Source organism: Nyctibius grandis, chromosome 2, assembly GCF_013368605.1.
Source record: "Nyctibius grandis isolate bNycGra1 chromosome 2, bNycGra1.pri, whole genome shotgun sequence".
Lineage (NCBI taxonomy): Eukaryota > Metazoa > Chordata > Aves > Nyctibiiformes > Nyctibiidae > Nyctibius > Nyctibius grandis.
Window position 1 is genome coordinate 105618931 of NC_090659.1, and position 16009 is coordinate 105634939.

General features: G+C 43.0%; 1 protein-coding gene across 1 annotated transcript in view; it reads right to left on the minus strand.

The window, feature by feature from the left end:
• TNFRSF19 (TNF receptor superfamily member 19) overlaps positions 1-14769 on the minus strand; it is a 61917-nt gene extending 47148 nt beyond the window's left edge. The window contains exons 1-3 of the mRNA XM_068395401.1: positions 14698-14769; positions 2275-2363; positions 760-870 (exon numbers count right to left, since the gene is read on the minus strand). Of these exons, the coding sequence (XP_068251502.1) occupies positions 760-870; positions 2275-2340 (177 nt within the window). The 5' untranslated portion in view covers positions 2341-2363; positions 14698-14769. The remainder of the gene's footprint in view (positions 1-759; positions 871-2274; positions 2364-14697) is intronic.
• Between the last annotated feature and the right edge of the window lie 1240 nt (positions 14770-16009).

The window sequence follows — 16009 nt, forward strand, 5'->3', positions numbered from 1 at the left end:
TTCTCCATGATATTAACAAGGACGCCTTATGTGCTTTCTACATATTACCATGTATTTTTATGGCCTCAATCTTCTCAATTACTTTACACGTCATAAAGATATGGATTGGGTTTACAGCATTTTTAATAAGTTGTAAAACAAGGAAATTGAACCTCACTTGAATCTAGCTTCCCAACACAAAGTGCTCCAACTACCAAGCTAGTGAGAACAGAACAATCACCTATCTCCCAGCTATTCTAAGGAAATACCTCAGTTCTCACTTGAATCCTATTCTGTATTTATGTGCTTATGCACTTACTTTTATTATAAACCATTCTGTTAAGACAAGTTGCTGTACAGAAAATATTTAACCAATTTAGCCCTCCCCCCATTTCAGTGGTCTGTACCAATCAGTAGTTTGAAATTAATTTTTCATACTCTCCTCTACACAGTGAGGTTATTCAGTCTTAATTCCCTGTAGGTTTTTTCCCCCTTTTGTAGCACTAACTCACCTTCAAAAAAAATCATTTTAATTTGAGAGCCTATACCTAGATCCTCTAATGGTAATGACTACTTTATTAATGGCATCATCATTTTCTGAACCAATCATTTTATATGAAGAGAACCAGAAAACCTGATACTTGAAAAACTGTAAAAAGTTCAAACGCCAAAATAATAAAAAAATATTTCCACATAAATATATATATCTGTTATTTTAAGCACATACATAAATTCATTTACTGGAAACAAAGTAAATCCAAGAAAGCATGATTTGCTTACCTTTGAGAGTTCCATTCCAGGTCCACACTGTTTGCAGAGGATACAGTTTCCAGTGTGGTCCCTAAATTCTTGCTCTCTGCAATCTCCAGTCTCACAAATTACCCTACTTAGCTAAAATGAAAAGAACAAAAAGAAGTAATCTCACTAAAATATAATTAATCTGTGATTAATATATAACTTACAGAAACTCTAAATGTGAGAATAAATTCATGTTTCTATCTCAAAAATAACTTCCTGAATTATCAAAAACTTTAAATATGACAAAGAAAATTAATCATCTAACTCCAAATATGGATAAGTGGCCTGAATTTTAAAGGTTCTCAGTACTCAGTGACTTGCAGTAATTTTACAATTTTTGGAAGACCTGCTTGATATCTGGCACTTGTGTAATGTCAAAACACTTAGCTGTTTGAACTTGAGTTTAAGTTCCTCACCTTACTCAACGTTATGAGAAACGCACGTGACCATTTACTAAAGCTACAATTTTAAAGACAGTAAGCAACGTTACATTACCTTATACTGCCACGTTTCATTTATTTGTGATTTTTAATTTCTTTAATGATGCTATTACAATTGAACATATTAACTAAAATCTATTCCTTTAAACATAAATATTTAGAAATTTTAAAAGGTCACTGAAACATTTTTGAAACTTAAAAAACACCCCAAACCTGTATGAATACTACTCACTCTAAATTTCACTATCACTTTATATTTAATGGGCTCAATGACACAGAATCCAATTTCTGCCTTCAAAGGCATTTAAGTACATTATCTGACCAAACCAGAAACTAAGGTTATGAGAAATACCATAAGCAGTAATATCAGCCATGCAAAGTCTCAGTGTAATCACTGGAATCCTACCCTGGAACATTTGCAAACTCTGTGAGCTCCCTCAATAGAATTTTAAATTAAATGCCTACATACAGGCTTCCATCACAGACAGTACACTCCACAACTGCTACTAAATTCTTACTTTGTGTATTAAGTCTTTTCAGAGAGACCAAAGCCTTTCTGATAGCTATGAAGCGTTAATTACCCTTACTTCTAGAGCTTGTCTCTGCAAGTCAGAGTTGAAGTATGCTTAGTAGTCAATGTAATTGTGTGCTATGTATTGTGTCCTGTGGATAAACCAAATACTCTAAACTCTGAAATTATATATATTAGCATACTGATGGACACTGCATATTGCCTAGAATTCCTGCCATCTCTCTGAAGTGAAGCAGCACCACCTTCACAGCACTATTTTTATTTATATTTTCTGTTCTAGTCCAGTCCTTCTTCCACAAAGAGGCTCAAAAGGCAAAGTTTTTTAATTGCATGTGAGGAGTAGCAAATTATACAAATTAGCTGACTAAGCTCACTTTTAAATTGATAAAATGCATATGTAATTTTCTGCGTATAAGTGTTTAAAAGCGTTAGCAGTAATGTGTAAAACAAAAGACACCATTCCTGTGTCCAATACAATTTTTTCAGCATTCATCCTGGGGAAAAAAATACTAATTTTTAACTTACCAAATATGCTAGTAAAATTATGAGCATCTTCAGTTTATCTTCTCCTTGTAATCCTTTAGCACCCATTTCTTACAATTAAGCCTTTCTCCCTAGAAAAAAATAAAGGAAAAAAGAAAAAAAAATTATATTTCACAATGTTGTTTAAGTTGCAAAAGTCGTATGCCCATAGTACTTCATGTCATTCAGCATGTCAAAATATGTATCTGTTAATGCCATTAAATTATTTCAGATAGATTCCTGGAAGCTAAACAACAAACATATGCCTTAAAAGTCATGTTCTTTTTTAGCAGACAAGGCAATACACACAAAGTTTATATAGCCTTAATTCTCAAAAGAAGAAGAGACTGCTATCAGTCTAGATTAGAGAATGTCAACATTTGTAAATCTAACATCTAACATCCCTAACATCTTTCTTTCTTGTTAGATACCCAACTAAGTACATGATCAACAGACAAAAACCAATTTCTTCAAATATGGCACATATCAGCCAAGACACAGCTGATCGCAAGAATGTTCCTTCTGTGTTGCAATGTGGAGCAGAAAGGTTTTGCCCAGTGGCTAAAATAACCTCTTCTACTTTATTCTGCAGTGAACTGGAAGCATACACAGGATCTGTTTCTACCACTTACCTATGGCATATTGACTTCTTAAGATGTGTTAACATGATTATTCATGATCTGGTAGGCAAAGACTATTATAGAAGACATTTCAAACAGCATAACCAAATCACATCCTACCTCAGACAATTTTTATCATGATCTCAGAAAAAGAGGAAAGAACAGACCCAGAGATTCCCAGCAACAAATCAGGAGAAGAGGGGGCGTAGCCAGAAACACCGCAGGCGATTTAAGCAATTTAAATGCACCACCCCCTGTTGATTGGGTGATTGATTGATTGGGTGATAAAAAGCCTCCTGGAGGGCAGGGACTAGTCCCTGGCCAGGGGTAGAGGGAGAGTCAGCAGTGACTGTGTGAGTCAGCAGTGACTGGGTGTGTCCCAGGGCAGGAGAGGCTGCAGTCATTTGCAGCTCGTTGGGGAGGGCGCTGACTCCCTCCCAGTGCATAAGGCGAGGAAGGTGCCAAGGAGCTGTGAACCAGGGGTGTCACCAACAGGTATTTCCCAGCTCAGTGAAAGAATAATGGTATCTACCCGGCAGAAGAAGACCAAAATGGATGTGGGAACCCAGACAGAGCTCCCACGGAAGGAGGCAATGGTGCAGGTTGCAGGCTGCAGGGAATGCTACAGCATCTCTGTGGTGTCAGGGGGCTGTGTGCGCTGTGAGCAGGTAGATGATCCGCTCGGCCGAGCGGCACAGCTGCAAAGCCAGGTTGAAAGGCTTCAAGCCGAAGTAGAAAGGCTTAGGAGCATTCGGGAGGCTGAAATGGAGATAGACTGGTGGAGCCAGGCTCTGCCCTCCCTGCAACAAAAATGGGAGCACCTGCCAGAGAGCTCCCAGGATCCAGGGACCCCTGTACTCTGCCCTTCTCAGGTGGAAAACAATAACCTAGAGGAGAGGAGTGAGTGGAGGCAAGTCTATGGCCGTGGCAAAAGGCGAGTGCCCTCCTTGCCTACTTTGCCTCCACAGGTGCCTCTGAGCAATAGATATGAAGCCCTAGTGGAATACAGCCGGTCCAATGGGGATGTGGTGGAGAGGCAACCTATATCAGAGGTCCCACCACAGTCAGAAAAACCTGACAGGCGTATAGCTACCTCCTCCACAAGGAAGAAGAGAAGAGTTTTAGTGGTTGGAGACTCCTTCCTAAAGGGATCTGAGGGCCCAATATGCAGAGCTGACCCCCATCACAGGGAGGTCTGCAGCCTGCCTGGAGCCAGAATCAGGGATATCACCAGGCAACTCCCCAACCTGGTGAAGGCCACAGACTACTACCCCCTGCTGATCTTCCAGACAGGTGGGGAAGAAGCTGCATCCCGTAGTCTGAGGGGGATGAAGAAAGACTACAAGGCCCTAGGACGGTTGGTGAAAGAGTCTGGGGCACAAGTCATTTTCTCCTCCCTCCTTCCATTTTCAGGTGATGACGTGGGATGGAATAGTAGGATTCTCTCTATTAATGCCTGGCTAAGAGACTGGTGCTACAGGCAGGGCTTTGGGTTCTTTGATAATGGCTGGTTTTATAGGACACTAGGCGTGACAGTAATACATGGGAAAGGTTTATGTCGTAGGGGCAAAAGGGTTCTGGGACAGGAATTAGCAGGGCTCATTCGGAGAGCTTTAAACTAGATTCGAAGGGGGATGGGGTAGTAGCTGGGCTTGCACCACTGGGGCAACGGTCTAGTGTTGAGGCAGACCAGGAGGCCTCCCATCCCCCTGGGGTGAAATCGGTGTGCTCAGCTCGCTCCCTGAAATGCCTGTACACCAATGCACGCAGCATGGGGAATAAACAGGAGGAGTTGGAAATCCGTGTTCGGTCGGGGGGCTATGATCTAGTGGCAATTACAGAGACTTGGTGGGATGCCTCGCATGACTGGAATGTGGTCATGGATGGCTATGTCCTGTTCAGGAAAGACAGGCCACTAAGGAGAGGTGGTGGAGTTGCTCTTTATGTGAGTGAGCAGCTAGAATGTATTGAGTTCTGTCCAGGGGCGGATCAGGAGCGAGTTGAGAGTTTGTGGATGCGAATTAAGGGGCAGGCTGGCAGGGGTGATACTGTTGTGGGTGTCTATTACAGGCCACCAGATCAGGATGAGGAGGGTGATGAGGCCTTCTACAGGCAGCTGAGAGCAGTCTCGCAATTACAGGGTCTGGTTGTCATGGGGGATTTCAACTACCCTGATATTTGCTGGGAGGCCTACTCAGCCAGCCAGCCTCAGTCCAGGAGGTTCCTCCAGTGCATTGATGATAACTTTCTGATGCAAATGGTGGATGAGCCAACTAGGAGAGGAGCGCTGCTGGATCTTATCCTTACTAACAAGGAGGGTCTGGTTGAAGAGGTGAAGGTTGAGGGCAGCCTTGGTTGTAGTGACCATGAGATGGTAGAGTTCAGGATCTCATGTGGCAGGAACAGAATAGCTAGCAGAATCACAACCCTGGACTTCAGGAGGGCCAACTTTGGCCTTTTCAAGCAATTGCTAGGGGAAATCCCATGGGACAGGGTACTAGAAGGTAAGGGGGCCCAAGATAGTTGGTTAGCATTCAAGGAGTGCTTCTTCTGAGCTCAAGATCAGAGCATCCCAGCAGGTAGGAAGTCAAGGAAGGGTACCAGGAGACCTGCATGGTTGAACAGGGAACTGCTGGGCAAACTCAAGTGGAAGAAGAGGGTGTACAGATCATGGAAGGAGGGGCTGGCCACTTGGGAGGAATATAAGTCTGTTGTCAGAGGATGTAGGGAGGCAACTAGGAAAGCTAAGGCCTCCTTGGAATTAAACCTTGCAAGAGAGGTCAAGGACAACAGAAAGGGCTTCTTCAAATACATTGCAGGTAAAGCCAACACTAGAGGCAATGTAGGCCCACTGATGAATGAGGTGGGGGTCCTGGAGACAGAGGATAAAAAGAAGGCGGAGTTATTGAATGCCTTCTTTGCCTCTGTCTATACTGTTGGAGGCTGTCCTGAGGAGCCCCGGACCCCTGAGGCCACAGAAGAAGTCAGGATAGAGGAGGAATCTGTCTTGGTAGATGAGGGCTGGGTCAGGGACCAATTAAGCAATCTGGACGTCCATAAATCCATGGGCCCTGAGGGGATGCACCCGCAGGTGCTGAGGGAGCTGGCGGAAGTCATTGCTAGGCCACTCTCCATCATCTTTGCTAAGTCGTGGGCAACAGGAGAGGTGCCTGAGGACTGGAGGAAAGCGAATGTCACTCCAGTCTTCAAAAAGGGCAAGAAGGAGGACCCGGGTAACTATAGACCGGTCAGCCTCACCTCCATCCCCGGAAAGGTGATGGAACAACTTGTCCTTGGTGCTGTCTCTAGGCACATCAAGGATAGGGGGATCATTAGGGGCACTCAGCATGGCTTCACCAAGGGGAAGTCACGCTTAACCAACTTGATAGCCTTTTATGAGGACATAACCCGGTGGATAGATGATGGTAAAGCTGTGGATGTGGTCTATCTCGATTTCAGTAAAGCGTTTGACACAGTCTCCCACAGCATCCTCGCAGCTAAACTGAGGAAGTGTGGTCTGGATGATCGGGTAGTGAGGTGGATTGTGAACTGGCTGAAGGAAAGAAGCCAGAGAGTGGTGGTCAATGGGACTGAGTCCAGTTGGAGGTCTGTGTCTAGCAGAGTCCCTCAAGGGTCGGTACTGGGACCAGTACTATTCAATATATTCATTAATGACTTGGATGAGGGAATAGAGTGCACTGTCAGCAAGTTCACTGATGACACAAAACTGGGAGGAGTGGCTGACACACAAGAAGGCTGCGCAGCCATTCAGAGAGACCTGGACAGGCTGGAGAGTTGGGCGGGGAGAAATTTAATGAAATATAACAAGGGCAAGTGTAGAGTCCTGCATCTGGGCAAGAACAACCCCATGTGTGAGTATAAGTTGGGGACAGACCTGTTGGAGAGCAGCATAGGGGAAAGGGACCTGGGGGTCCTAGTGGACAACAGGATGACCATGAGCCAGCAGTGTGCCCTTGTGGCCAAGAAGGCCAATGGCATCCTGGGGTGTATTACAAGGGGTGTGGTTAGCAGGTCAAGAGAGGTTCTCCTCCCCCTCTACTCTGCCCTGGTGAGGCCGCATCTGCAATATTGTGTCCAGTTCTGGGCCCCTCAGTTCAAGAAGGACAGGGAACTGCTAGAGAGAGTCCAGCGCAGAGCCACAAAGATGATTAAGGGAGTGGAACATCTCCCTTATGAGGAGAGGCTGAGGGAGCTGGGTCTCTTTAGCTTAGAGGAGACTGAGGGGTGACCTCATTAATGTTTATAAATATGGAAAGGGCAAGTGTCATGAGGATGGAGCCAGGCTCTTCTCAGTGACATCCCTTGACAGGACAAGGGGCAACGGGTGCAAGCTGGAACACAGGAGGTTCCACATAAATATGAGGAAAAACTTCTTTACGGTGAGGGTAACTGAACACTGGAACAGGCTGCCCAGAGAGGTTGTGGAGTCTCCTTCTCTGGAGACATTCAAAACCCGCCTGAACACGTTCCTGTGTGATATGGTCTAGGCAATCCTGCTCCGGCAGGGGGATTGGACTAGATGATCTTTCGAGGTCCCTTCCAATCCCTAACATTCTGTGATTCTGTGATAAAGCCTTGCTTAATTATTTTTTAAGAAGTAGTAACAAACAAATGACAAAAAAAAAAATGAAGGGGAACTATTTGCAACTGTCATGGAAAGGAAGTTCTAATTTGGGATTAAGTTTTTTGGGTTATTAAATCAACAAACTGCACCTCCACCATCATTGGAGGATACTCCTCCATCAAACCATAAGAATATTATGCTTTGCCAGCAGAACATTTTTTCCCTGCTTACTTTCCTTTTGTTTATTTGAGTCTTTGTGTTAATTTCTGGTTTCTTACTTTTTGGTTTTGTCAGTTACCTGGAAATGCAAGTTTGACTTTACTTCAGAAATCCAAATTGCATAGCAACAATAACAAAAAAAAGGATAAATAAATCCAGCTTACATAACATGCTATTTGAATTTGATCCTAATTTGTATACCTTATATAACAGTAATATAATGTCATTGCTTTCAGATAGATGTGAAAAATAATGTTTAAAACATTTCTGGACTACTTCAGAGCTTAAGGACTGATATTTAATTACGCTGTTTTAAAAGACAAAATAAGTAATTTTTATCATTTAAGAGTAGAAGAGACTGACAAATGACAGGATGGAACCTAAAACATAAGGAAAGTAGTATAGAAAAGCATTAAGACCAGTCGCAAAATGTTTTAGAATATGGAACTATAACAAGCATAATACACTTTGAAAAATATACAGCCAGATTGAGCATAAACTATAATTAACACACAATTTCACATTTTATTGCATGAATACCCTAATTAATGAATTCTAATCAATAAGAAGAAAGTATACTTCAGTGGCACTATTGATAGCTTTTAAGATAATTGTATTTCAAAGTGTAGAAAGGGCTAAAGTCTGCTAGGAAGAACAGAACAGGCGAAGAGGTGTGCCAGGCAGCACTCTACAGTGCTACAGCCAAGATTACATTTTTATGGTTATTTCTCATTTAGTGATGGTAATGGTCTATGGGCCAATGACAATTATCAGATTATATGCATGTCAACATGGGTAAAAAAGACATACCATCAAGTAATACAAATACATACAAATATAGTATTAAACATAGGTCTTTAAGTCTGAGGAAAAAAAATATAAGCAGAGAAACATAAAATGGGAAAGCTCAGAAAGAATTTTGGATGACCCAGATGCAACAATTTGATGTAAAAACTACTGTAGAACAGATGGAAAAATGGAAAAGGAGAGTCAACAAATTTTAAAAGTTAAGTGCACAAGGTTGGCACTTAAGCCAACAGCGCTAGTGCTGCAAAAGAGAAGCTGACAGCGCTAGTGCTGCAAAAAAATTAGGTATACAGGAACAAAACAAAACTATACAGGAACAAAACTATACAGGAACAAAACTATTTCTAATAATAGCAAAGACCAAATAGTGGACAGAGACAGTGAAAATACTTTTAAGTGAACTCAGAAGTTTCAAGAAATGTTTCTCATCTATGTTTGGAAAGAAACATGATGGATAAAAACCACACATCATATATAATATCTTCTGACCAAATAGAAACTGAAGATCTACTAAGTAAAAACAGATTAGACACATGACAAATTGTGAGAGTTTGCACCTCAGTAACCTTGAAAAAAGCATCAAGAAAGGCTTAAGCTTGCTGCTGTTCAGTTTTTATACAGTTTGGAATGCTACAGAAATTCAAGAGTGGTAATGTCATGAAGAGATTAAAAAAGAACTAAGAATAGTAATACAATAAACAACTCTACACTATGTCACAGAAAAGCAGTCTTGCAAAATAAGCTTGCAAAAATAAGATAATAAAGCTAAAAGTCTAAAAGCTAAATGATATAAACTAATTAAATATTAATTCAAAGAATCATACTGGAACGAAAGGAATTTGGGGGAAAAATCCCCACTGACTTCTTCACTTCATATAATGGTATTCAGTGGAAAAAATTAAACACTTATATGCTTTCTTAATTGCTATAGGAGGCAAAACTTTACGTAAGTGTGCAAGTGAAATAAAGCTGCAAATGTAACTGAGTTGCTTAGAACTGAATGTCATGTGATTCTTCGAAGTCATATGAATTTAGTCATGATATTCCTTAATAATATTATTGTTAAAGAAATAAAACATAGCAGAGTTCTAATGTAATTATGACCATCTATATAACACTACCAAAATTTTTAAAATAGGATTCTTTAAAAGGTTAAAATTACATTTTATTTTAAATTTTAAGATTTACTTTTGCTTCTGAAAATAGATGTGTGACATCAAAAAAAGAAATTGAATATCGTACTAATTGTGTACTTGTATGTCAAGTTTAACGTAGAATTATCAATACAAACAGTATTGGTGAGCTGTACTAAGGTTAATGATCTAAAATATGGAGCTGTGGTACAGTCTAAACAGTCTGTACTTTTTCTGAGCAGGCCACCTGAAGTATGAAAAAATAAAGAAAATGAAGAACAGCCTGATTAACTGGCCAGTAGATTCAGTTCGTACAATATTATTGCAATAAAATTATATTAGCTTTATTTAATGAAGCCACATTCATCCTATGCATTTTTTCCAATATGCAATAACCCAAAGATTTAATATTGTTAAAAAGTTAACACATATACACAATTTATTAAAATCGATATTGAAACAAAGCTAATGATGTATTTTTACGTTTGTAATATTCTGGAGTCACAACTGGATTCAAAAACAAACGCCAGCTCTTAAGAGAAGGTAGTACAGAATAACAAGCAGCATTAAAAATGCTGCTGGTCATGCCGACAGCTCATGTTTCAGTTTGGGAGTTGCCGTATCTGTTATAAGATGATCTTCTTATAGCAGTAACCTGAAAGACTTTTAAAACATAGACAGCACATGGAGAAGCACGTTGTACTAAAACAAGTTTTGTTGACTTAGGTGTGGAAATTTTATTGCACCTGTGAAATATTTTCTATTTAAAAGCAAGTCTACTGCCTTTGTAACACTCTTGCCAAATCCAACACCTTCAAACATCAGGAGTTCCAAAACCCAGAGTAAATTTCCAAAATCAAGTGTTTTAGAACTGGCATCAAACTATCACAGACTTCTCCAACTCATCTACACATTTTACTGAGCTTCAAATTTGTTGCATTATACACATAATGATGAGTCAATCTCATAGCTTTAGGTCTATGATACGAAATACGTTCCAGATAATTTGTCTTTTATAAACATCAAACCTTCCAAAATAAGCTTGCAAGTCTATGGGCCTTGAACTTCAGTGCACTTGAGTAGGTTTAGTAGCACCAAACTAAATGTTCAAATCATTTCAGTAGACACTTATGAATGCCTGTGGTATCATATCATGCAATCATTGTGCTTACTGTCCCAGTTCCTACCAAAAAAAACCCCAAAACTATATACTGGCTATAACATATGAGAAAGAAATTAACTGGTTTACAATAAAAAAACATTGTTAAGAGCACAAAAAATTAAAATGTTTCTTTTCATGACAACATTTTGATAAAAATAATGCAAATGGTTAAGGCACGTTAGTAACTCATTGTATTAAAAGCAAGTCCTGAAGGAGATGTAACTGTGCCAGCTGCTTGTTTCCCGTTTCTGTCTCCAGTTTGGTTAAAAGCTCTGCTTAAAAAGCGGACACTGCAGCACTTAATAATAGGTTGCCATTGGGCAAATCTGTTCTCTATTGCTATCAAGTGGCATTACACTGATGTCTGCTGGACACAAGCCATTCACCTCATATGCATTCAAGTAAGAAGTAACTAGAAGTTTTTGCCTCTAAAATATGTGCGACCAAATGGAAGTTAAATACATTTAAATACTATTTGTTCTTGTCCAGATGTTGATATTTATGATGCTGAGTTCAGTTATCCTCAATTTTACTAAATGAAAGAAAACTGTGGACACAGTTTTTTGAAGTCAGTAGATCATTCCAAATTCACCTTTTTAGGTTAACAGTAATACACTTGCCCAAAATACTCGGGGAAAAGCAACCATCATTGGTAACGTACTGAACTCAAGATAAAGAACTTTCATTAAGAAATGTGGTTGCATAGTTTTAAGGTTGTGTGGGGCCTACTATGCATATGTATAAAGAGGGCAATATCAAACAATAAGTTAGGAGCATGTAATGCATGTATTGTGGAAGTATGAACTTCCAACCTTCCAGGGTCCTAGAATCCACTGTCCTCCAAAATTTACTTGTACGTTTATTTGCTTGCCTAGAGCAGTAGTCATCATTCTATTTCAAAGTCAATATGTCAGAAAAATATTTCTTCCTTCTCTCCAAAAAAATAAAGTTTCACTATGAAAGACACCTCGCCTCAAGACTTGAGGTGGCATGATTAAATTATGGCCTACTAGCAGGTTTCTCATACATGTAAGCATTGAAACTTTGAAGGCAACATCATCCACCTTCTAAGGGAAACTTTAGAAGGGGTGTAGGGTCCCAACTCCGAATTCACTTAACTTGCCTAGATTTTATAAGTTTCCCATATTTGATTTACATTCTTACTTGACAACCACTTTTCATGCTTTCTATAACACTGGCAAAGAATACTCTGAGAAATTCTGGATAAGGAAGAAGAATGAAAATATAACCATCTTATCTTGCCAACAGAGCGCTCTGGTATCCAATGAACAGGATCTCAGCTCCCTTCTAACCACCCCGTTTCCCACCTGCAGCTGTCAACTGCATACAGTAAAATGCCAAGAGTGGCAGATGGCTTTAGCAGAGTCAGTGCCCCCCAGGCAAGAAACAAGAAAAAAGGAAAGTACTTATGCTGCTGCAATGATAAAGACAAAGGGAACAAGTCAGTGACAAGAACTTCCACTACAGAGCTACAGACAGTTTTTCTGACTCACACTTCTAGAACATTTTCCCTTCACACCCTGCCCACAACCCTTGTACTCTTCCCCTTCGTGGGCTTGTCTGACCACATTCACTCCAACTGCTCTGAGAAGTACCATGGCGGGGGGGGGGGGGGAAATACTGTCAGCTAGGTAGAATTCATCACATTAAACATCGTGTTGAATAAATCCTTATTTTTCAGAAGCTGCCATACATGAAATGGTACAAAATTACGCAGCTATGAATTTATTTCTAGTTTTCTAAAGACAGAGATAGCAGATTGAAGTTGGAACATCGCTGGTGATAGAAAACATTTATATCTATTTTAGGGGCTGAAGGAGGAGAGAAAGGAGGTTTACACAGCCAGGAAATATGTGTGCTCCTTCTGAGTACCATATGCTTCAGGTTATGTTAGCTAAAGTACCTGGCTTTATAGCAGTAATGGTGATAATAATTTAACACCTCAAAGCAGCATCCCTACAGTGCCTTCACTATCATATACAGCATTTACAGAATGCATTATATCCCAGTGTCTCAAAAAGGGTATAATTAGCAAAACTTGAGAATTAACTATGTAATTCATCCCTGGTTTTGCTACTTACAAATGATGTTTCAAATCCATGCTAGTAAAATTATGCAAAATAGTTTATCATTCCTGTTCTTCAATATATCCAGACTATTATTAATTAGAAATTAGAGTAAAATATCATAATAAAGGTGCAATGTGGTGACATTTTGACTACTCAAAGCATTTTAGAGGATCGAAACCTGTGATTCACACAAGAATTCCTAATCCCATTGAAGCTGAAGCTACTAATACAAATAATGAACAATTCTGTGCTTCAACATCAAAACTGTAGTAAAAAAATGTTGCTCCTCCTCTTTAATATATCTCACTCATCTCAAGTTCTGAGACACTAGTTTGCTAGATGAAACCTCAGCACAGAGCTGCATTTGTACATATTTGTACTTCGATATGTGAATAACTAATACAATGAGAATGCTAATATTATTTTCGTATTTCATGTATACCAAAGTATACAAATAGTTCTTTTTCAAAGTAATTTTTAAGAATCATAAAGTATTGGGCTGGTTAATACAGTAACTATTGCAACGGTGCAATGCCAACGTGTTACATTTATCCAGCCACCCTTTAGCGGTTTTGGATAGCATGCAATGTCTTAAAATGCACAGACATGAGTTACTTTCATTCTCAGCATTCCCTTTTATTAGGATTTCAACTGCAAGTTGTGGAAACTGAGAAAAAGCAGTTTATTGCCTCCTTAACTGACAATTTAAACATCTTACTATTGAACTAATAAAGACATTTACTTCTAAAGAAAAAAATACCCTCTTTGCTTATATGGTAAAAAGCTTCCAGGCAACATATCTAACTTGTTTTACATGTGATGCTGAAGGTGCACTTGCAAGAGATTATGCGGTAGTTAACAAACCTACCTACTGATTGAATCAATTTGCCACTTTCACTCATATTAAAAGCTACTGGACCCCTTTGTTAATTTGATAAAAGCATTCATTTAAAGTAGCTGTAACTAAAAAGGCGGTAAATAGGTATTAAGTATCAAGATTTTTCATGAATATGAGGTAAAGCTTTCAGTCCAAGGTCAGATTAATGGAGACAGACATCAGGAAAGGAAGTCAAACAATCAAGGGCTTTTCAACAGAACCGTAATTGGGGCTTTTCAACCTCTTACCAGCCGAAAGAAAAAGTTACTAGCTCCTGTTCCTTCAACTCCAGCTCCAAACTTGTTTGAAGCAAACAGCAACTTATTTATGCAGCAGACACGAGAAGAGCTTGTGAACAAGAAAGCCCAGTTTTCAAGCGCTTTTTGTTCGCCGCACTCCGGGGCGTGGAGGAGTTACTCTAGGGCTGTCGAGATCTGAAAAACCCAGCAACACGAACTGCGACTCTTCTGCTGCGCTGTGCCCTTCATACCCACCGCGGGACGCCTCGGGACAGAGGGGCCGGTTACAGAGCAACAGAGCTGGAGCCATCTCGGAGAGGAAGGGATGCAGCGGAGCGCTCCTCTCCTCCCCGCAGCCTGCGCTTTCCGCGGAGGGTCATTCCCATCATCTCCCCCGCGGGCCCTACGCGCAACGGGAAGGCGGAGCGGGCCGGTGTCAAGCGCACAGCGGGGCTGCGGGCGCCCAACACTCTCGGGTCAGCGCCCAGCCAGGCCGGTGTCCCGGCGGGTGGCGGGAGCAAGCTGCGCGGAGCCCCGGGGAGCGGAGGCGCCGTCCCGCTCCGCGCACCTTCGCCTCAGAGCCTCCCTCCTGCCCGCGGAAGGGGGCGGGGGACGCCGCTCTGAGGGAGGGGGAGGACCAGGCACGCTCCGAGGCTGAGGGGATTGGCCCCGCCCGGATCGCCCACGCACCCACCTGCCACGCCGCGGCCTGCTGACCGACCCGGCCGCCCGCCCGCCACCGAAGAGCGCTCGCCCCGCGCCCGCTCCCTCCTTCGCCTCCTTTCGCTCCGGCTCGCCCCGTCACCCCGGCAACGCCACGCCGCGCCGCTCGCCTCCCTCCTCCGCCGGAGGGGCCGGGCTCAGGCCACCGCAGGCAGCCAATCGGCCGCCCCCCGGCCCACGTGCCCCGCGGCGAGGAGGCGTGCGCCCGCGGAGGCAGCCGCGGGACGGAGACAGGGAGGGGCCGCGCGGCCGAGGCGGCGGTTGGGAATCGCGCGCGCCCCACGGCGGGGAGAGGCCGTTATCGGCCGCCGCCTCAGCGGGTGGGAGGGGCCTCACAGAATCACAGAATGGTTTGGGTTGGAAGCGACATTAAAGATCATCTAGTTCCAACCCCCCTGCCACAGGCAGGGACACCTTTCCACTAGACCAGGTTGCTCAAAGCCTCATCCAACCTGGCCTTGAACACTGCCAGGGAGGGGGCATCCACAGCTTCTCTGGGCAACCTGTGCCAGTGCCTCACCACCCTCGAAGGAAAGAATTTCTTCCTGATATCTAATCTAAATCTCCCCTCTTTCAGTTTAAAACCATTCCCACTCGTCCTATCACTATCTCATGGGTTCGCTTCAGAAACGAGACTCCTGCTAGACCCAGAGGTGCTTTGAGAACTGAGGGGCCAGAGCTGGTTTATTGAACATCTCCCTACCCTGGGTCTATCAACAGTTTCTCTGGGCAGCCTGGGCCAGTATTATCTCCTGGACGGGCTCTGCCCCGCTGCCCGCACCTGGCAGCCACCCCTTGCGCGCTCAGGCCCCCTCGGCAGCCCCCGCATGGCACCGGGGCCGCCGCGCCCAGCCAGGCCGCGGGGCCCGGGGATCGGCTCCCGGAGAGCACCTGCAGGCTGCGGCCCCGCTCCCCGCGGCAGCCATGCCCCTCACAGACGGCCCCGGGGCACCTCCGACCCCGCAGGCCCCACGGTTCAGCTTGGCCTGGCTTCGTCCTCTGTGAGGGGCTGCCTGCCTCCCGCCTAGGTCGCCTCCCTGCCGGGAGACGCACACCTGGTGGTGCGTGGTGGGGTGTGTCTTGTACTAGTGGTGCTAAGCCAGGGTGAACCACAAATGAGGCGCTTGGGTCCCTTTTATCCTGCCAGGAGGATGGTGGGAAGACTTGCTGTGCACGCCTAGGTGGTTCATGGCAGGCTGCGGCTGCCACCCTGTCTCCAGAGGCAGCCTGGGCTTTGGGGGCTGCAGCCTTGGTGTTGCTGATCTCCCTCTGTAGGAGCCCTG